At 42.8% G+C, this 23213-nt stretch overlaps 1 protein-coding gene across 4 annotated transcripts in view; it reads left to right on the top strand.

Moving 5' to 3' along the window:
* FARP2 (FERM, ARH/RhoGEF and pleckstrin domain protein 2) overlaps positions 1 to 23213 on the top strand; it is a 104720-nt gene that overhangs the window by 39593 nt on the left and 41914 nt on the right. For 2 of the 4 annotated variants that reach the window (XM_064286360.1, XM_064286357.1), the window contains exons 3-8: positions 5441 to 5545; positions 6375 to 6417; positions 8672 to 8750; positions 17157 to 17254; positions 19059 to 19173; positions 20281 to 20428. In XM_064286360.1, coding sequence (XP_064142430.1) covers positions 5441 to 5545; positions 6375 to 6417; positions 8672 to 8750; positions 17157 to 17254; positions 19059 to 19173; positions 20281 to 20428 — 588 coding nt within the window. Of the gene's footprint in view, positions 1 to 5440; positions 5546 to 6374; positions 6418 to 8671; positions 8751 to 17156; positions 17276 to 19058; positions 19174 to 20280; positions 20429 to 23213 lie in introns of all 4 variants that reach the window. The other 2 variants (XM_064286359.1, XM_064286356.1) reach the window with 1 other exon arrangement.

The following is a 23213-nucleotide window of genomic DNA, read 5'->3' as shown; positions in this document are numbered from 1 at the left end:
CTAACCAAAGAACTCCCTTTAGTATTTCTTATAGTTTTGGGTTGGTTTTTACGAATTCTCTGAACTTCAGTTTATCTGGAATGTCCTAATTTCACCTTTGTATTTGAGAGACAGTTTTGCTGGATATATGATACTTGGCTGGCGATTTTTTCCTTCAATTTTTTATATAAGTCATCCCCTTGCCTTCTTGCCTGCATGCTTTCTGCCGAGTAGTCCGAGTTTATTCTTACTGACTCTGCTTTATAGGTGACTTTTTATTTATCCCTCGCTGCTCTTAAAATTCTTTATCTTTGGTTTTGGCAAGTTTGATTTAATATGGCTTGGTGACTTTCTTTTTAAAATCTACCTTATGTGGAGTTCGATGAGCATCTTGGATAGATTTCTTCTCATCTTTCATGATATCAGGGAAGTTTTCTGCCAACAAATCTTCAACAATTCTCTCTGTATTTTCTGTTATTCCTCCCTATTCTGGTACGCCAATCACTCGTACGTTATTTTTCTTGATATCATCCCACATGATTCTTAAGGTTTCTTGGTTTTTTTAACTCTTTTGTCTGGTTTTTCTTCAAATATATTGGTGCCAGGTGCTTTATCTTCAAGCTCACCAATTTTGCCTTCCACTTGATCAGTTCTGCTCCTCTGACATTCTGTTGAGTTGTCAAATTCTGTAATTTTATTGTTGATCTTCTCAATTTCTGATTGCTATCTCTCTATGGATTCTTGCAGTTCATTAAATTTTTTCGTTATGTTCTTAAATAACCTTTTTAACTTTTTCAACTCTTTTATCTGTGTGTTCCTTGGCTTGTTCTGCATCTTGCCTGATCTTCCTGATGTCTTGAAGGGTTCTGTATATTAATCTTTTGTATTCTGCCTGTGGTGATTCCAGGAAGGCACTTTCATCTAGAAGATCCCTTGATTCTTTGTTTTGAGAGCTTGTTGAAGCAATCATGGTCTGTTTCTTTATGTCATTTGATATTGACTGTTGTCTCCAAGCCATCTATAAGTTATTGTATTAGTTTATTTTATGTTTGTTTTTTGCTGAAGATCATTCAAAAACAGCTGCAACAGTATATCGACAAGGAACTGCCAGAAATTCAGGTCAGTTGATGTGGAGCCAGGGTTATCATTGCTGATGTCAGATGGATCCTGGCTGAAAGCAGAGAATACCAGAAGGATGTTTACCTGTGTTTTATTGACTATGCAAAGGTATTCGACTGTGTGGATCGTAACAAATTATGGATAACATTGTGAAGAATGGGAATTCCAGAACACTTAATTGTGCTCCTGAGGAACCTTTACATAGATCAAAAGGTAGGTGTTCAGATACAACAAGGGGATACTGACTGGTTTAAAGTCAGGAAAGGTGTGCATCAGGGTTGTATTCTTTTACCATACCTATTCAGTCTGTATGCTGAGCAAATAATCCGAGAAGCTGGACTGTATGAAGAAGAATGGGGGCATCAGAATTGAAGGAAGACTCGCTAGCAACCTGCATTATGCAGATGACACAACCTTGCTTGCTGAAAGTGAAAAGGACTTGAAGCACTTACTAATGAAGATCAAAGACCACAGCCTTCAATAGGGATTGCACCACAACATAAAGAAAACAAAAATCCTCTCAAGTGGACTAATGAGCAACATCATAATAAACAGAGGAAAGGTTGAATTTGTCAAGGATTTCATTTTACTTGGATCCACAGTCAACAGCCACAGAAGCAGCAGTCAAGAAATCAAAAGACGCATTGCATTCGGTAAATCTGCTGCAAAGGACCTCTTTAAAGTGCTGAAGAGCAAAGATGTCACCTTGAAGACTAAGGTGTGCCTGACTCAAGCCATGGTATTTTCAATCACATCATATGCATGGACAATGAATAAGGAAGACTGAAGGAGAATTGATGCCTTTGAGTTGTGGTGTTGGTGAAGAATATTGAATATACTATGGACTGCCAAAAGAAGGAACAAATCTATCTTAGAAGAAGTACAACCAGAATGCTTCTTAGAAGCAAGGTTGGCGAGACTGCGTCTTACGTACTTTGGACATGTTGTCAGGAGGAATCAGTCCATGAAGAAGGACATCATGCTTGGCAGAGTACAGGGTCAGCGAAAAAGAGGAAGACCCTCAATGAGTTGGATTGACACAGCAGCTACAGCAATGAGCTCAAGGATATCAACGATTGTAAGGATGGTGCAGGACCAGGCAGTGTTTCATTCTGTTGTGCATGGGGTCGCTATGAGTCAACTGACTCGATGGCACCTAACAACAGCAGCATCTGTTTACTGTATCCTAGCTTCTTGCTTTGTTTAGTTTTGCTGTGCTCAAATGGGTTGCTTGGTGAGCTAGCTTGATTATTTTTGCCTTTGAAGCTCTGACGTCTTGTCACCAGATTGTTAGAGCTGTTATCAGGTATATCAGTCTAGGAGTCTATTCACTTTTCTTGTATGGATTCAGCTCAGGTGTCCAGGTAGCTGGTCATCAAATGTATGGTACAGGTTCTGTCCTACAGTCTTACAGGGACGGGGTGATTGGTGTAGGTACCGGTATCTGATTGCAGTAGGGGGTCACGCTGTGAACAAGGCAGGGGGCTGAGAATCATCCCCCAAGTGACTCTGAGGTAAGTGCTTCCCTCTCCCCTAGAGTGTACAGGTTGGTGGGTTCAGCAGACTGACCACGGGCACCTAATACTTCTGGTTGTAAGTCTGGGAGGTACCAGTTTTCCTTGGAGTCCTGTCGCGGGTGGCAGGGTGACCTGAGCGGAGCCACCAGTCCTTAGGCCCCTCATGTGGGTAAGTGAGGACTCTGTTTAATAGGCAAAGTGGTATCAATCATTAAATGCCCACCTCTCCACCGCAGAGCTGAAACAGTTGCAGTCTGCCAACAAGGGCCTATTCTCATGAAATAGGGTCACGCAGGTCCATGCAGGGAGGGGAAAGATATTCAAAGTCCATGGACTGTTGATGCCTGGACAGGAGCCGCTTCTATCCAGAGCCACCCCAGGTTAGTGTAGCTGGCATATTATCTTTTCCCCCAATTACGAATTTATTCCTTCTCCAAGGCCGGGAGAATGGCTCCAGGTGCTCAGCAGGACCTATCTCAGGCCCAGGGAAATCGACAGCCTCTGAAGCCAGCTTGGGTATGGACGGCGTGGTAAAATATATGCAAGTACTTAGCTTTTGCCAAGAGTGGAGAACACCATTCTCTCTGGTTCCAGAGTTGTGAGTACGCTGTGCAGTTGGTTCCTTCTCCCTCAGGAGCTTGTGGCTGAAAGCTACTACCAGCCTGCTGCAGCCACTCCCAGGAATGGTGCCTGAGGGATCCCAGCGATTCAGGTGCGGCAACTCCTCTTCGCTTCTGAACCTTCTCTCCCTCCACCTGCCGCTCAGTCTGTTTTCTGACTTTGCCTTTGGTGTTCAGGGCTCCTAGCTTGTCATAAATATAATTGTTTCACTTGTTTTTTCGGGTTTTGTTGTAAGAGGGATCACCAGAAGCGTCTGGCTAGTCTGCCATCTTGGCCCTGCCTGAGAATACACTCTGACAGCATCATTTTACACATGTGAAACATTTCTGTGGGATAAATTGTAGATGTGGATTTTTTTTTTTTTAGATTTGAGTGTTCTTTTTATTTTATTTTGTTGATTTTTATTGTGCTTTAAGTGAAAGTTTACAAATCAAGTCAGACTCTCACACAAAAACTTACATACGCCTTGCTACATACTCCCAATTGCTCTCCCCCTAATGAAACAGCCCGCTCCCTCCCTCCACTCTCTCTTTTCGTGTCAATTTCACCAGCTTCTAACCCCCTCTACCCTCTCATCTCCCCTCCAGGCAGGAGATGCCAACATAGTCTCAAGTGTCCACCTGATCCAAGAAGCTCACTCCTCACCAGTGCCCCTCTCTAACCCATTGTCCAGGCCAATCCCTGTCTGAAGAGTTGGCTTTGGGAATGGTTCCTGTCCTGGGCCCACAGAAGGTCTGGGGGCCATGACCACCAGGGTCCTTTTAGGTAGACGTGGAATTGTTAAGATCGTGTGTAGACATTCAAACCTTTGAGAGGCAGTACCGGGCTAGGCCTCCCCTGACACTGTGCCAGCTTGCCTTCCCCCTCCCCCGCCCCAGCCGTGAGCACGCCTGTTCCCACGCTCCAAAACGCTGGCTTTCCGACTGACACTGTGAGTGCTGCCAGTCTGCCAGGTGAAGAGTGGTGTGTCCATGTGATCCATTTGAATGTCTTTAACACAACTGCAGGGAGCATTTTTATATGTCCAAGAGTCAGTTTATGTTTCTGTTTTGTCAACAGCCTTCCTTTTGCCCATGTTTCCATTTAGTTCTTCATCTTTTTACTTACTAATTTTAGAGTGTGGTATGTTCTAAAGCAATTAGCCTGTGCTATGAGTCGCACATTCTTCCCCTGTTTATCTTTGAAGAAGCCTGACGACTTCAGGGTTTCTCTTCATGAAGACATGTTTTATCTTCGCGTGTCCCATCTCTGGGGCCTCCTAGTAGGAGTTGCAGCTTCTGGAGTGTGCTGAGAGCGGTCTTCTTCCTGCTTGGAGTTCAAGACAAAATGGCCTCATTGCAACGTTTTAGTGATAGATTTCTGTATGTTTAAATATTTTTCTCACATTGAGTTTTTTGTGCTGTAAAGTGTGAGGTAGAGGTACAACCTTATTTTTCCAGATGGTTACTCAGGAGTGTTTATTGAACAATCTGTTTTTCACACTGACTGAAGCATCACTTTTATCTGACACTTCAGTATTTTATATATATATTTATGTATTTTGGGTGTATTTCTTTGCCTCCTAGTCATTGATTTATCTGTGTCAACATGCACCAGCACCAAACTTTCAAACCACTTTGTGTGGTTTTTCAATAATTTTCCTATCTGCTAAGGTCAGTCCTCCCCTATTTTGTTTTCTAGAATTTTCTTGGCCATCCTTGCATGTTTCTTAGAATCAGGCTGTCAGATTCCCCAAGAATCCCTCAGTTAGGGTAGCCTGGGAGCTGTAGACTGACTCAATGGACTAATGTGAAATGTACCACTGTAATTCCTGGGTAAACGTAGATGTGTGTAAGATTCACTTTTCTAGTGAGTACTATAATGGTTTGATAAAATGTTAATCAAAACAAAAAATGATATCTATAGCCTAAAGTTTCAGAGAAATAAGACTAAAACCACACTCATATTGTAAAGCTGAAGGATGTTTTTAGCATTATTTATTTATTTTGGTATCCATTTTTTTATCATGAATGCCTCAGGCTCATGTATTTGCCTTATGATCGTTTGTAAATCTCATTTGTACCCTAGAAGACAAAGAGAAGCAAGAAATTAAATATAATAAGGTTTTATGTGTGGAAAGTAGGTTTATGCCATGGTTTTCATGAGCCTTTGTTGTTTAAAGTCCTTTATCTCTCATTGTGCTTTTTCTCACCCATCTCCCATAGCCTAAATGTAGTGGCCAGCTGTTACTGACTCAAGTGTGGAAGCATCTAAACTTGACGGAGTCTGACTACTTCGGGCTAGAATTCCAAAACGTCCAGTCCTGCTGGGTATGTAAGGCTGCTTCTCTTTGCTTTAGAAGCAGGTGTAGGTGTTGTAGAGTGTCTGGGTGTACACATGCACAGAGCTGTCAGAACCTGTGATTGCGGGAGGAAGAAAGGAGGGGGCCTTATACCTGGCACGCCATTTGCTATCAAAGCCAGTATTGAAGCATTTTATTTATAGATGTAGGGAATATATTCACCTTTCTCTAAACCTGAATTCACATCGTCCCTAAGTCTTTCTGTCCAATAGCATATGTGCCAGAGATACCTTTTCTTCATAAGTGATTTAAAAAAAAGCAACTTCCAGTGTCCCCATGTGGGAATTACTGAAGGAGGACTTTGAACAAACTCTTCCTCTAGGCTGGTGGTGCTCGTCGTCCAGTAGTAGGATGTAGCCTTAAAAAGTGTAGAGATGGAGTCCTTACATGAGTTCAGTGTGTGTGAGCACACCAAGCTCCGTCTGGCGCTCAGAGACCCTCGCAGAGCTGTCTCCCCGTGCAGCCCTTCTCAGGCATGCAGCGCCCCCTCTGTGCAATAGCCACTCATTGGTTTGTTCTTTATAAATGCATTGTACACCAAATATTAGAATAATCATTTGTGCCCACTCTGGCACAGTAACCATGCCTCTGTGTGAGTTGTGGCAGTGCCGTGACCCAGCATTGGGGGTCTCACTGCTTCCCAAGGCCGCTACTATGTATAAGAGAGTAGAGTGAGGGCTGGAGTGTTCCTGCAGCAAACTCTCTAAATTAGAAATATTTTGTACTTTATGATGTTTATTAAAAAGAGAGTTTTTTTTTTTTAATGAATTTTATCTCTTTTGTTAAATCCTCTTTAGATCTGGCTCGAACCTATGAAGCCCATCATTAGGCAAGTACGAAGTGAGTACTTTTGAAAAACTTTAAAATTCTGTTCATTTAAGCAGTCTTGTTCTTGAATGTTCAGATCCAAGCCATGTCCACATGTTCATTAAGCCACACTGGGGATAGGAATGAGGTACTCACCAATGGCAGATAAACTTGGATTTCGCTTTGCTGTTTCGTTTTGAACTACGATAGGAGGAGAGCAGAAAATTTACCTCAGATGGTTCTAGTGCTACCTGGATATGCTGTTTGGTATCAGCTTAATATTTCTCGCATACACAAAAATTAGTGTATGATTTTTCTTCATGTTATGAAAAGGCATTGAGATTCCTCTTTTAAGTAACATTTTTAATAAAATAGTTAATATGTTCTGTAGTTATGAACATAATTGTAATGTAAACATAACTATTTTTATTATTCACTGTTAAATGTTGTAAATGATGGCCTATAGTAATGCTGCTTAGTCCTTACAGGAGGATGCTCTAGTTGCCAGCGTTCACCCGTAACTCTTACTACTAAGATGAGGGGAAAGGGAATTGCAGGAGTAATTTGTTGTGCACAATAAAGCTAGGGCCGTTTCAGGTGCCATGCACTTGAGCAAAATAGCTCCCTTTTTCTTCTTTGTGAAAATTACATGACTATGTTATTATAAAATTTCAATAAAGTTAAGATATTCAGATCAACTAATAAATCTTATGCCATTTCTCTACAGTAATCAGATTGTTCTAGTTCAGTTGCTAGAACAGTATGCAGTATATCATATATACTAAAATATATTAAGGATTTCAAAAACAATCTTCCTTTATTACTGCTACTACTAATAGTATAAATACTTTATTATTTTTTAACTCTAAATGATGAACAGGAGTAGAGCACAGGGCATTTTAGATCAGTGAAACTGTTCTATATGATACTGTAACAGCGGACACATGACGTTATGCATTTGTCAAAACCCGCAGAGCCGTACAACACCAAGAGTGAACCCTTGTGTGAACTATAGACTTTAGTTGATAATGATGGATCATTGTCTGTCCATCAATTGTGGTAAACACACCACAGGAATACAAGATGTTAACAATGGGGAACAGGGCGCAGGGGGAGAAGGGCACACGGGAACTCCCTGCACAGTTTTTCTGTAAACCTAAAACTGTTCTAAAAAAAAAGCCTATTAAAAATATGAACAAGAATATATTTAAAAATTTTAATGTGCAAGTTTCTACTTGTTTTTAGGTTTTTCTTAAATAACATTGTCTGCTTGTAAAAATGGCATGGGGATGGTGTCTGACCTCCTCTAACTTTACAAGGGGGAAGGAGAATCAAGATCAACAGTCCAAGGCAGATTCCTATGAGGCGAAGATCAGACTCCACCATCTGTACTAATTCCGACACCAATCATCCCTCCCAAGGCACTCTCTGCTTCTCTGCTGGGTTCGATAATTCATTGCAGTGGCCACACAGAACTCACAGACAACACTCAAGATAAGGAGGTTCATTTGGGAAGTAACAGGATACAATTCAGGCTCAGGAACACTCAGGACAGAGTTCTTTGATCAAGACAGTCTCTTCCTAGCCATGCTCGCCAGGCACACCTCTGTGGCCCTCAGCCTCTGCCCTGCTCGGGCAAGTGTTACTAATCTCTTCTAGCTTGCCAGTAAGTACCCAGAGGCACTCAACTCTGCCAGCAAACCTCCTGCCCAAAAGCACTCAGCTTTCTCGCCCCATGGGCTGGGAAGCCCACCACACCGTCTCCTACTGTTGTTTCTCTGCCACTGCTTCTCAAGCTTTCTCTCTCTCTGTCTCCTGGTTCCAGGAGCTTCTGTGCGCAGGGATCCTGGGTCCAAAGGATGCACTCTACATTCCTAGCTGTTCTTCCTTGGTGGTGGTGATGGGATCTTCTGTCTTCCATCTCTGGAATGGCTCACCTAAAGCCCAGTGGGATGGCAAAACTGACCAATCCCTTTGGTGGGCTGCAAGTACCCTGTCTTCACAGTCCCGCCCAGTAACTTGGGTGGGAGTTAGAAGACCATAGCGAGAAAGATCACACAAAAGTGATACTTTGCACCATACTGCTTAATACAGAAGGTTTTAAATTTTTCTTTGATATATATGATTGGTACTTAGAACTAATAATTTCCTGCATAAGAAATATCTTACTTGAAAAGTTTTGTGTTAATAGTCCATTCGAAAGCACTAGCTTAATTACACCATGATGTGTGGAATGAATAAGTATAAACGTTGATGTTATTTGTAAAGTTTAAATTTTTTGTTCCAGGGCCAAAGAATGCATTGCTTCGCCTTGCTGTGAAGTTTTTCCCACCTGACCCGGGTCAGCTGCAAGAAGAATATACAAGGTAGAGAGTGCTTCCTGAGTCGGGGTTGCATGCACAGGGATCTTATAGCTGTGTGTTACCGCCAACAGTGCTTGGCTTATCAAGTGCTCAGGGTAGACTTGTTGAAAGAATGAATGAGCTTCACGTACACATAAAAATTGTAATAAACATATATTACCCTACACATCTGTCAGTTTGTTGTACTATGGTGGATGTGTGTCGCTGTGATGCAGGAAGCTATGCCACTGGTATTTCAAATACCAGCAGGGTCACCCATGGTGGACAGGTTTCAGCAGAGCTTCCAGACTAAGATATACTAGGAAGAAGGACCTGGTGACCTACTTCTGAAAAAATTGACGAGTGAAAACTTAATGAACAGTAGTGTGGAATATTGTCTGGTATGGTGCTGGCAGATGAGCACCTGATGTTGGAAGCACTCAAAGTACAAGTGGAGAAGAGCTACCTCCTCAAAGTAGAGTCGACCTTAATGATGTGTGTGGAGTTAAGCTTTTGGGACCTTCATTTGCTGAGGTGGCAGGACTCAAAATGAGAAGAAACAGCTGCAAACATCTGTTAATAATTGGAACATGGAATGTACAAAGATGATCTAGGAAAATTGGAAATCATCAAAAATGAAATGGAACGCATAAACATTGATATCCTAGGCATTAGTGAGCTGAAATTGACTGGTATTGGCCATTTTGAATCAGACAGTCATATAGCCTACTATGCCAGGAATGACAAATTAAAGAGGTTTCTCATTCATTGTCAAAAAGAGTATTTCAAAATCTGTCTTGAATGTCAGTGATGGAATAATATCCAGACGCCTACAAGAAAAACCAGTTAATACAACTATTATTCAAATTTACGCAGGAACCACTGATTCCAAAGATGAGGAAATTGAAGGTTTTTATCAACTTCTGCAGTTTGAAATTGATCAAACATGCAGTCAAGATGCATTGATAATTATCGGTGATTGGAATGCGAAAGTGGGAAACAGAGAAGAATCAGTAGTTGGAAAATATGGCCTTGGTGATAGAAACAGTGCTGGAGATTGCATGATAGAATTTTTTAAGGAAGACCAACAACTTCATTGCAAATACCTTTCTTCAACAACATAAATGTTGACCATACGTATGGACCTCACCAGATGAGATACACAAAAATCTACCATATCTGTGGAAAGAGGTGGTGGAGAAGCTCAATATCATCAGTCAGAACAAGGCCAGGGGCCAGCATGAGGGACAGATGATCAGTTGCTCATATCCAAGTTAAAGTCGAAGCTGAAGAAAATTAGAGCAAGTCCACAAGAGCCAAAACATGACCTTGAGTATACTGCACCTGAATTTAGAAACCACATCAAGAATACGTTAAACTCATTGAACACCAGTGACCAAAGACCAGATGAGTTGTGGAATGACATCAAGGACATCATATGTGAAGAAAGCAAAAGCTTATTTAAAAGACAGGAAAGAAAGAAAATTGATATCAGAAGGGATTCTGAAACTTGCTCCTGAAAGTAGAGTCCCTAAAGCAAAAGGAAGAAATGATGAAGTAAAAGAACTGAACAGAAGATTTCAAAAGGTGGCTTGAGAAGTCAGAGTAAACTATTGTAATGAAATGTGCAGAGACCTGGAGTTAGAAAACCAAAAAAGAAAAATACACTTCGCATTTCTCAAGCTGACAGTGTTGAAGGAAAACATTCAAGCCTCAAGCTGCAATATTGAACGATTCTATGGGTGACATATCGAACGATGCATGAAGCATCAAAAGATGAGAAGAATACATAGAGTCACCGTACCAAAAAGAATTGGTCAACGTTCAGCCATTTCAGGAGGTAGCATATAATTAAGAACCGATGTTACTGAAGGAAGAAGTCCAAACTGCATTGAAGGAAATGATGAAAAACAAGGCTCCAGGAATTGACAGAATACCAATTGAGATGTTTCAGCAAATGGATGCAGCGATCAAGGCACTCACTTATCTATGTCAAGAAATTTGGAAGACAGGTTCTTGGCCAACTGACTGGAGGAGATCTATATTTATGCCCATTCCAAAGAAAGGTGTGATCCAACCAAATGCGGAAATTATTGAATAATATCATTAATATTAAACATGCAAATAAATTTTCCTGAAGATCACTGAACAGCAATTACAGCAGCACATCCACAGGGAACTGCCAGAAGTTCAAGCTGGATTCATAAGAGGACGTGGAACCAGGGATGTCATTGCTGGTGTCAGATAGATCCTGTGTGAGAGCAGAGAATGCCAGAAGGATGTTTACCTGTGTTTTATTGACTATCCAGAGGCATTCAACTGTGTGGATCATAACAAATTATGAATAACATTGCAAAGAATGGGAATTTCAGAACACTTAATTGTGCTCATGAGGAACCTGTACGTAGACCAAGAGGCAGTCAGTTGTTAGAACAGAACGGGGGATACCGTGTGGTTTAACATTAGGAAAGGTGTGTGTCAGGGTTGTATCCTTTCACCATACTTATTAAGTCTGTACTCTGAGCAAATAATCCGCGAAGCTGGACTATATGAAGAATGTGGCATCAGGATTGAAGGAACACTCATTAACACAAGCCTTGCTTGCTGAAAGTGAAGAGGACTTGAAGCACTTACTGATGAAGATTAAAGACTACAGCCTTCAATATGGATTACACCTCGACATAAAGTAGAAATCCTCACAAGTGAACCAATAAGCAACATCATGATAAAGAGAGAAAGGGTTGAAATTGTCAAGGATTTCATTTTATTTGGATCCACAATTAACATCCATGGAAGCAGCAGTCAAGAAATCTAACAATGTGTTGCATTTCACAAATCTACTGCAAAAGACGTCTTTAGAAGTGTTGAAAAGCAAAGGTGTCACTTTGAGGACTAAGGTGCACCTGACCCAAGCCATGGTATTTTCATTTGCCTCATATGCATGTGAAAGCTGCACAGTGAATAAGGAAGACCAAAGAAGAACTGATGCCTTTGAATCATGGTATTGGTGAACAATATCGAATATATCACGGATTGCCAGAAGAATGAACAAACTTGCTTGGAAGAAATACAGCCAGAATGCTCCTTAGGAGTGAGGATGGTGAGAGTTCACCTCACGTACTTTGGACATGTTATCGGAAGGGACCAGTCCCTGGAGAAGGACATCATGCTTGGCAAAGTAGCCGGTTAGCGAAAGAGAGGAAGGCCTTCAAGGAGATGGCTTGACGCAGTGGCTGCAATGACGGACTCAAGCGTAGGAACAATCAAGAGGATGGTGCAGGACCAGGAAGTGTTTCATTCTGTTGTACATAGGGTCACTCTGAGTCAGAAGCTGCTCAACAGCACCTAACAACAACAGTTAAAAGAAACATTTTGGCTGTTGACTCCTGTACAACAACAAATGCACGTAGGATTTGGAAGAAAGGTTTGTGGTATAAATTTGAGAATAAAAAATGGGATGTTAGGGTAGCGTTGAACTAATATTCTCCAGATGAACATAGATTTCTCCACTCACACAACACTGTTGGGAACCTTTGAGCATGCGTTTACTTCTTTATCAGCAAAGTAAACTTAGTTGGGTGAAGGTCCTTACAAATATATGAAACAAATATTTAGGTGAGTTCTTCTGTGCTACTATTTTGAATTCCAGGTGAATTATTTTACAAAAGTAGTTGAAAGAAAATTTAACAGTGTTCCATCTTGTCAGTAGGATTATGGAAGTTTTTTTCTTTACATTTTTATGTACTCCTGCATGTATCATTTTCATAATAATAAAGCAACAACCTAAAACCAACCCAAAACCCAAGGTCAGAAATAAGATAGAAGCTATGACGTTGTCGTGGTCATGGTTGTTGTAGTGAATAACTTTTTAGCCTTCCTGGCTGAAATGCACCCGGAAATGGGTCATAGGTGTCTGTGAGCCTGACTTTGAAAGGTCTCTGCAGGTTGTTGGGGCACCACGGAACTGTAGTGTGTCAGCCAAAGGGGATATAGTGACCACATTAGTTCAGCCTCTCCTTCTTACAGGTGAGGAGACTGAATGCCGGGGGCATTAAACATACTTTTATGAGTGGACACAGTTTATCCTAGAGTGTTTGAAATGTGTTACATTTAAGAAAAGTTCCTTTTTTGGCAATCACTTTTAAATACATACACCTGGGAAATAGTGGGGGACCAGGAGCATTACCCAGTCCAGGTTCCTGAATTCAAGTCTTTGGACTTATTTTGGGGAGTCAGTTTTACAGTTACCCCTCTCCTTTTTTATGTTGCAAGGTCCTTTTTTTTTTTTTTTTTAATGAAAAAGTAAATGTTTGTGGTAAAATTAAAAATTTGAAAAGAAAACTTTGTACAAGGATGCCCTTTATCACCACTCTCATTCAGCAATGTGCTGGAGGTCCTAGCCAGAGCAGTTAGGCTAGACAAAGAAATAAAGGGCATCCAGATTGTTAAGGAAGAAGTAAAAGCACCTCTAATTTGCAGATGACACGATCTTATACACAGAAGACCCTAAAGAATCCTTAAGAAAACTACTGAAACTAATAGAAGAGTTCAGCAGAGAATCAGGATACAAGATAAACATACTAAAATCAGTTGGATTCCTCTACACCAACAAAGAGATTGTCAAAGAGGAAATCACCAAATCAATGCCCCCAAGAAGAAAAAATACTTGGGAATAAATCTAACTAGAGACGTAAAAGACCTATACAAAGAAACCCATAAGACACTACTGCAGGAAACCAAAAGAGACCTACATAAGTGGAAAACATACCTTGCTCATGGATAGAAAGACTTAACATTATAAAAATGTCTGTGCTACCAAAAGCCATCTATAAATACAATGCAATTCTGATCCAAATTCCAACAACATTTTTTAATGAGATGGAGAAACAAATCACCAACTTTGTATGGAAGGGAAACAGGCCCTGGATAAGTAAAGAATCACTGAAAAGGAAGAACAAAGTGGGAGGCCTCAAACTACACGATTTTAGAATGTATTATTCCGCCAGAGTAGTCAAAACAGCCTGGTACTGGTACAACAACAGATACGTAGACCAATGGAACAGAAGGAGAATCCAGACATAAAAATCCATCCATATATGAACAGCTGATATTTGACAAAGTTCCAAAGTCTGTTAAATGGGGAAAAGACAGTCTCTTTAGCAAATGATGCTGGCATAACTGGATATCCATCTGCAAAAAAATGAAACAAGACCCATACCTCACACTATGCACAAAAACGAACTCAAAATGGATCAAATACCTAAATATAAAATCTAAAACAATAAAGATCATGGAAGAAAAAATAGGGACAAACTAGGAGCCCTAATACATGGCATAAACAGTATACAAAACATTACCAACAATGCACAAACACCAGAAGAGAAACTAGATAACTGGGAGCTCCTAAAAATCAAACACCTATGCTCATCCAAAGATTTCACCAAAAGAGTAAAAAGACTACCTACAGACTGGGAAAAAGTTTTTAGCTATGACATTTCCGATCAGCGTCTGATCTCTAAAACCTACAAAATACTGCAAAAACTCACCAACAAGAAGACAAATAACCCAATTAAAAATTGGGCAAAAGATATGAACAGACACTTTATTAAAGACAATCAGGTAGCTAACAGATACATGAGGAAATGCTCACCATCATTAGCCATTAGAGAAATGCAAATCAAAACTACAATGAGATACCATCTCACTCCAGAAAGGCTGGCGTTAATCCAAAAAACACAAAATAATAAACGTTAGAGAGGTTGTGGAGAGACTGGAACACTTACACACTGCTGGTGGGAATGTAAAATGGAACAACCTCTTTGGAAATTGACTTGGCACTTCCTTAAAAAGCCAGAAATAGAACTACCATACGATCCAGCAATCCCACTCCTTGGAATATATCCTAGAGAAATAAGAACTTTTACACGAATAGATATATGCACACCCATGTTCACTGCAGCACTGTTTACAAGAGCAAAAAGATGGAAGCAACCAAGGTGCCCATCAATGGATGAATGGATAAATAAATTATGGTATGTTCACACAATGGAATACTACGCATCGATAAAGAACAGTGATGAATCCGAGAAACATTTCATAACATGGAGGAATCTGGAAGGCATTATGCTGAGTGAAATTAGTCAGTTGCAAAAGGACAAATATTGTATGAGACCATTATTATAAGAACTCAGATAGTTTAAACACAGAAGAAAATATTCTTTGATGGTTATGAGGGTGGGGAGGGAGGGAGGGAGAGGGATATTCATAGTAGACAAGAACTATTTTAGGTGAAGGGAAAGACAACACACAATACAGGAGAGGTCAACACAACTGGACTAAACCAAAAGCAAAGAAGTTTCCTGAATAAACCAAACACTTCAAAGGCCAGAGTAGTAGGGCCAGGGGTATGGGGACCATGGGTTCAGGGGACATCTAGGTGAATTGGCGTAACAAAATGTATTAAGAAAGCATTCTGCATCCCACTTTGGTGAGTGGTGTCTGGGGCCTTAAACATTAGCAAGTGGCCATCTGTGATGCATCAACTGGTCTCAACCCACCTGGACCAAAGGAGAATGAAGAACACCAAAGACACGAGGTAATTATGAGCCCAAGAGACAGAAAGGACCACATGAACCAGAGACAACATCATCCTGAGACCAGAAGAACTAGATGGTGCTGGGCTACAACCGATGACTGCCCTGACAGGGAACACAACAGAGAACCCCTGAGGGAGCAGGGGAGCAGTCGGATGCCGACCTCAAATTCTCATAAAGAGACCAGACTTAATGGTCTGACTGAGACTAGAAGGACCCCAGAGGTCATGGTCCCCAGACCTTCTGTTAGCCCAAGACTGGAACCATTCCCAAAGCCAACCCTTCAGACAGGGATCGGGCTGGATTAAAAGATAGAAAATGATACTGGTGAGGAGTGAGCTTCTTAAGTAGACACATGAGACTATGTGGGCAGCTCCTGTCTGGAGGGGAGATGAGAGGGCAGAGGGGGACAGGAGCTGAATGGACTTGCAGAATACAGGGTGGAGAGGAGTGCGCTGTCTCATTAGGGGGAGAGCAACTGGGGGTACATAGCAAGGTGTATATAAATTTTTGTATGAGAGACTGACTTGATTTGTAAACTTTTACTTTAAGCACGATAAAAAAAATAAATAAAACTTTGTAAACGGTGAAAATTTCCCTTCACACCCACCCTTAACAGCCGGGAGTGTGTCTTCCAGATGAATCCGCAGCAGTGCATGGACAGGCGTAGAGTTCTGAAGAAATCACCATCATACAAAACGGCATCAAACTCCACATACTGAGCGTTAGGTTGATATTTTTCCCCTACTTAGCAAATGCCGTGGGCATCTGTGTGGCCATCTCCTAATTTATTTAATCTTTCTGGTATTAATGCATATTTCGATTATTTCTAGTTTATCTCTGTTATAATGCTACGAGTAAACATTTTTGTCCACATATCTTTGTGAACTCAAGGGAATAGTTCTGCAGGAAAGATTCATAGAAGTGGAATTACCAAGTTAGAGGGTATTCATATTATACATTTTAAGAGAATGTCCTAAAATGTTAGTAGCTTGTACTAGTGTGTAAACCCCAAGGAGGGCAGGGAGTCTGTGTCTTCCACCATTGTGTTTCCAGCTCCAAGAACACAGCCTGGAGCATAAAAATACTCAGTAATTATTGTGGACAGAATAAATGAATATATAAACCAAAACCCACTGCCGTTGAGTTGATTCTGACTCATTAGCGACCCTATAGGACAGAGTAGAACTGCCCCATGGAGCTGCCAAGGGAGCGCCTGGAGGATTTGAACTGCCGACCTCTTGGTTAGCAGCCGTGGCACTTAACCACTATACCACCAGGGTTTCCAATGAATATATAAGTATTTTCAAATTGTCTCCTTTAGTTACATTCTTACCAGTGCTATTCGTGAGTAACTGTTTCTCAGATTCTAGCCAAGACCAAATATTATCATTCTGTTTAAAAATTTTACAGCCATACTTTAAACTGTGTCTTAGTTGGATATTTATGCTATTTCTTCCAAAAGTGTGAGCGCAGTTTTGCAGGTGTAACAGAAGTAATAAGAGTTTATGAACTTCCTCCTTGAAGGTGTTGTTACAGATAGTATAATGATGTGGGTGTATGGTATGCCCGGAAAGGCTAACTTCTATTTTTTATTGTTACCATTTGAGTGCTTCTTGTGTGCTGAGCCCTTTGTGTGCACTACCTGATGAGTGTGGCTCAGCTCTACTGAAATGGTCTGTCATCTGACCTTTGGTTGGTAGCTGCAGCTGCGTGAAAGGCCTTTTGTGATTGCGCATTCAGGCCACTGTGGTCCCTGGGTGCTGTTGTGTTTCGGGGCTCTGGAGGACTGTCAGCATTGGAGCTGACCTCTGTCATGCCTTCAACCCTCTTCTAGGTACCTGTTTGCCCTGCAACTCAAGAGGGACTTGCTGGAGGGGCAGCTGACCTGCAGCGACACCACTGCAGCTCTCCTCGCATCTCATCTCCTGCAATGTCAGTATCTCCTGTGGCATGGTAATGTCACTGGCCCTGGCACGCATACAAGGACCCCTGTAGTCGGGACAGCACATGTACAGTTGAGAGCAGGTCAAAGACAGAGCACTCCCACTCGCAGGTGTTTTTGATAAGCCCAAGATGAGTGTCTATAAAGTTGAGCTCCTCCCAGAAGAGGCCTCCACTAGGTGAGGAAGCAGAGACCAACATCTGTAGCCACATCTGCCTGTTGGGGTCTCTGGCGTGTGCATTTCCCCCGCGGTCCATCTGCAGTCTCTGACCAGACTCAGAGCGAGACTCCACACACCTTGCAGGCCTCCCTAGGGAGAGCCGTGTCCTCTCTAACTAGCTCAGCGTCAGACCTGGAAGGAAGGAGAAAGCTGCCCTCAGTGTCCCCACAGGGTGAGGGATGGCTCAGAAGTGTGTGAGGACTTCTTTCCCAATAAGCTGATGGGAATGTAAGCCGAGGAGGTTCCAAGGCTTCCCCAGCCCCATGAAGTAACTGCTGTGGGAATCGGCAGCGAGAAGGAGACGCCCTGGCTCCGGGCTAGAGGCTGGGGCACATGTCCAGAGCCAGTGGTTCTGGATCTGAGCACAGGAAGCATAGTGTAGACAGAAAGCTTCAGTGGCTTTAGGAATTGTCTCCCTGACACGCCATCCCAGGCCGTGTCCTGCTGTGTGGGGCTTGCTGAATGCCACTCATGTAGATTTTTCTCACTTGGCCTTAGGGTTCCCAGGTAGGCAGGTGGCTCTGTGGAGCATTCTCCAGAGCTGCTACGGGTGCTGCTCCATGGTGGGGGTCCGGTGGGTCAGTGTGCTTTAGTTGGACTCTACGGTAGCTTTTCCAGCTATAACCTTCCCCTTAGCACAGCTGCTCGGACTAAAGGAGACAGGACAGCTAAGAGCGGGCCGGGTTTGCAGCAGCCCTTCTGCTGTAGAGGGTGTCACTGAGTAGGGGGAGAAGCAGACTGGGAATGGGGTGTAGGTGGGGAGCAGCTGGCCAGCCTGTACAGACCATGAGGGTGCCACGGGTACCCCATGTGCAGGGAGCACCCTGAAGTTCACTCACAGACAGCTCTGTGGGGCTTATGTGCTTCCCATTTCTTTGTGGATGTGAGGTTGTTCCAAGGCAAAAAAAAAAAAAAAGCTTAAATATGTTTTAAAAAAATTTTTAAAGAAAGCCTTAAAATTGTTGAGCTTTACTACAGCTTTTAAAACATCTGCAGCCTTGTTGTTAGGTGCCGTGGAGTTGGTTCCAACCCATAGTGACCCTATGCACAACCGAATGAAACACTGCCTGGTCCTGCACCGCCTGTACAATCGTTATGCTTGAGCCCATGGTTGCAGCTACTGTGTCAACCCCTCTCATTGAGGAAATTAGAGATGTTGTTTCTAAAGAAATTTGAGAGGCCCTGAAGGAAAAAAAATTATTTAAAACACATTATCCTGAGACAAGTGGGTGATCCTAGCCGTGGTCCTGAGACAGCTCGTGTGCAAAGTGCGTTTTAAATAGTAAGTCCGCACTCACGTTAGAATCCGTGTTGTCTGCCTCCTGGAGTCCCTCCCAGGCTGCCCTTCAGAATCAGAAAAACCCTCAATACCTGCCTTCTGTCACCCTTAATTGCCTTTTTAACTTCAGGAAAAGTATGTAAAAATAAAATACAAAATCTTGAATTTTTAGGGATATATAATTTTACTATACACCTAGGATAATTTTTTTACTTTTGCTTGTCATTTGCATGTACAAATGGTTGTATTTACTTTACTGGAGAATTAGAATTACTAATTTTATTATCCATCTCAGCGGAAATAGGAGACTATGACGAAACTCTGGACCGAGAGCACCTCGAAGTCAACGAGTACCTACCTGACCAGGCGCGCTCCCTGGAGAAGGTGCTAGAGTTCCATCAGAAGCACACGTGAGTCTGTTGAGTCAGCGGTGGGTGCACTGTCACTACCATCATGACTGAACAGCACATTCAACCAAAGGGATGGGGTGGCTGGAGGGCTGGTGCTGGGCTTCTGCAGGGGTGGCCAAAGTAACACCCCTGCTCCCTGGTCTCGGGACATGAGTTGCCCAGTTGCCGCCATGCCACTTTAGAAAAGGCTAGAAAAGACACCAGGGACCTGGGGGTGTGATCCCCGGGAGCAGAATCACATTGGCCATTGGCAGTGATTCTTTACATATCCAAGAGCCGTTTTGTTACTAAATAAAGTGTGTAAGAAGATTTTTGTAACTCAAGTAGTATTGTACAAGTAACTACATAAAAGTAATAAGAGTAGCTCTGGAGTGGGATGGAAGAAACACTTTTGCTGAAGTTAACAGCATCTGTCTACATCAAGAGAGCTGCTGTTCCTGCTGGCAGCCGTGTTCTCTGACTTGCTTTGTGTCCATGTCCAAAACCTGGTGGTCCTCTGTCCTCTGAATTGCAGTGAAGGAGACTCAGAGGGGGGCTGGAGAAGGAGGGGAGCTGGAAGAGAAGGGACCCTGGAGGATGAGGAGGAGGGATGGAGAGGGGGCTGGAGGAAGAGGAGGAGGAGAAGGGGTGGAGAAGGCACCGGAGGAGGAGCGATAGAGGAGGAGGACTGGAGGGACTAAGGCAGACAGAAAAGAAGCAGGGAGGACTATGTGGGGGGCAGAGGTGACAGCCTGTGGCACGGGCACTTGCGATGTCCTCATCACTACAGGACAGAGGCTCCTCTGGTGACTCTGCCTGCCCTTACTTGGTGGCTTGTTAAGAGGCAAGCTTATTGTGCAAGGGAACGTCCTGAAGGTGAGGCTCTCCTGAAGCTCACTGACAGTCGTCCCCCCACACCCTCAACTCAGCAGATGGATCACTGTTTGTGGTCTGTTGTATGTGTGGTAGATAAGTGAACTTAGGGACACTGAAGTCCTGACCGTCTAAAAACACGAAGCCTTTCTCTGTTGGTGGTTTACTCTGTATCCACGATGACATCTGTGATACCTTTGGCTGTCTTAGGGGTCAGGTTCTCTCTGTGATGGGGTCATTCTGCTTTCATTGCAGGGGCCAGACGCCTGCTGAGTCAGATTTCCAGGTGCTGGAAATTGCTCGGAAGTTGGAAATGTATGGTATCAGGTTTCACGTGGCTTCTGACAGGGAGGGCACCAAGATTAACCTGGCTGTTTCCCACATGGGTGTCCTCGTGTTCCAGGTAGGCTGGGGATGGCAAGGATGGTCAGCTGGGCTCGTTGCCGTACCTAGGTGGGGAGAGTGTAGGGTGTTGTCTTCTGTGACTCGGTGTTTATAGACACGTTAAGTTGGTAAATTTTTATTCTCATGAATAAGGTCTTGGACTTGGAAACGGAATTTACGTGTCTCTGGTCGATGTCTCACCCGGTAGAGAAGTTGTTTCTTGTCCCCCCTCTAGCCTATGTGACTGTCCTCGCTGTCACAGAGCCCACATCCCCAGGGCTCTCACCCTGCTGCCATAGAGATATGTGCACATGCCATAGACTCATCTGGTGTTCACAGAGTTGCACAGCCGTCACAATGGTCTCATTCCAGAACATTTTCATCACCCTCTCCCAAAACCTGTACCTGTCAGCAGTCGCTCCCCACCTCCCCTCCTTCCCAAACCCTGTACCTGTTAGCAGTCACTCCCCATCTTCCCTCCCCCCAGCCACTGGTAACCACTAATCTTCTTTCAGTCTCTGTGGATTTGCTTGTAAGTGCAATCATACAATATGTGGCCTTTTCTGTCTGGATCCTTTCACTCAGATAGTATTTTCAAGGTTCCTCTGTGTTGTAGCATGTATCAGTGATTCATTACTTTTTATGACCAAAGAGGTTTTTTTTTTTTTTTTTAATATCTTTGAAGGGAAATCATTACTTATATTGCTCTCCTCCATCTCAAGTTTGCAGAAAAGGTTAAATGGTGATAATTAAGAGTAAATGTTAGATGCATGTTTCAGTTATTTAAAACATTTTTATTTTGAACAATTTCAAACTTAAAGAAAAAGTTACAAGAACAGTACAGAGGACTCCTGCTTACCCTTCACCCTGAGACCCCCGGTCAATGTCATCAGTCTCCCCAGTGATGCTGTTTACAGCAGACAGGTCTGGTTCAGAGTCAAGTGTTGCCCACAGTCATGTCTTTCTAACCTCTTTCCATCTGGAATGGCTCTTCATTCTTTCCTGGATTTTCATGACTGTGACATTTTGGAAGGTTACAGGCTGGAAGTTTTGTAGAATGTCCCTCAGTGTGGGTTGGTCCAGTCCTTCCTCATGAGTACCTCCTCAGTTAAGCTTCTCTGGTAGGTAAGTCACAAAGCCATGCTGTGTCCTGGTGGCTTCAGTCAGGTGCCAGACAAGGTTGTCCTGTCCTGTGACTGCTGGTGGTCATTTTGATTGCTCTGTCAGCATGGTGTTTGCCAGTTTTCTCTACCACCATGTTACTTTTTGTCCCTTGTCATTAATAACTACTTGTGGAGAGACACTTTGAGACCACGTCAGTATCCTGGTGCTCACCCCACTCACCCCTGAGTAGGAACCCTCTGACAGCTGCCCAGTGACCGTTTGCTCCTGCAAGGAAGAGATTTCTCCCCTTTATTTGTTTATATCATTCTGGACACATGGATTTGTATTGTAATTGTATTCTAATTAGAATTATAATAACTTAAGTTAAAATCTAATACTTTTATTTATTTTTGTCTTTCTGCTCTTTTTTTTTAGTGTACTTTAAGTGGAAGTTTACCAATCAAGTCTCTCATACAAAAATTTATATTTACCTTGCTATGTACTCCTAGTTGCTGTCCCCCTAAAGAGACAGCACACTCCTCTCCACCGTTTATTTCCATGTCCATTCAGCCAGCTTCTGTCCCCCTCTGCCTTCTTAACTTCCCTCCAGACAGGAGCTGCCCACACAGTCTCATGTGTCTACTTGAGCTAAGAAGCTCACTCCTTACCAGTATCATTTTCTGCCTTATAATCCAGTCCAATCCCTGTATGAAGAGTTGGCTTTGGGAATGGTTCCAGTCTTGGGCTAACAGAAGGTCTCTGGGGTCCTTCTAGTCTCAGTCAGACCATTAAGCCTGGTCTTTTTATGAGAATTTGAGGTCGGCATCCCACTGCTTTCCTGCTCCCTCAGGGACTCTCTGTTGTGTTCCCTGTCAGGGCAGTCATTGGTTGTGGCCGGGCACCATCTAGTTCTTCTGGTCTCAAGCTGATGTAGCCTCTGATTTATGTGGCCTTTTCTGTCTCTTGGGCTTATAATTACCTTGAGTCTTTGGTGTTCTTCATTCTCCTTTGGTCCAGGTGGGTTGAGACCAATTGATGCATCTTAGAAGCCACTCTCCAAAGTGAGATACAGAATGTTATCTTAATAGATTTTATTATGCCAGTTGACCTAGATGTACCCTGAAACCATGGTCCCTGAATCCCCACCCCTACTACTCTGGCCTTCGAAGTATTTGGTTTATTCAGGAAACTTCTTGCTTTTGGTTTAGTCCAGTTGTGCTGGCCTTTCCTATATTGTGTCTTGTCTTTCCCTTCACCTAAAACAGTTCTTGTCTACTGTCTAATTAGTTAGTACCCCTCTCCCTCCTTCCCTCCTGACCCTCACAAAGATCAAAGAATATTTTCTTCTGTGTTTAAGCTATAAAATCTGATACTTTTAATCCATCACATCATTATTTATTTTAATCTTGACGTTGTCCCAGATTTGGCCAATGGGAGTCCCTTCAAGCCAGCTCCCGTGTCATTTTGGCATGTCCTCACAGTCTGTGAGCACTGCTTTACTTTCTTTCACAGCAAGATACTCCAGGCTCGTCTTGTACTCTGCCTGCTCCGCCCTGGAATTAGCCATTTTCCCAGAGAGCCCTGGTTCTTCAAGTGGGGAGTGGTTATTTGGAAACCAGCATCTATATGCTACGCATGCCCATTGCTTTTTGTGTGTCACTGCTCCCAGGTCCTCTTGATGGACAAAGCTGTACACGTGC

This window comes from Loxodonta africana, chromosome 6 (assembly GCF_030014295.1).
Source record: "Loxodonta africana isolate mLoxAfr1 chromosome 6, mLoxAfr1.hap2, whole genome shotgun sequence".
Classification (NCBI taxonomy): Eukaryota; Metazoa; Chordata; class Mammalia; order Proboscidea; family Elephantidae; genus Loxodonta; species Loxodonta africana.
The sequence above is the reverse complement of the archived record's forward strand: the minus strand, read 5'-3'. Positions and strand labels throughout refer to the sequence as shown.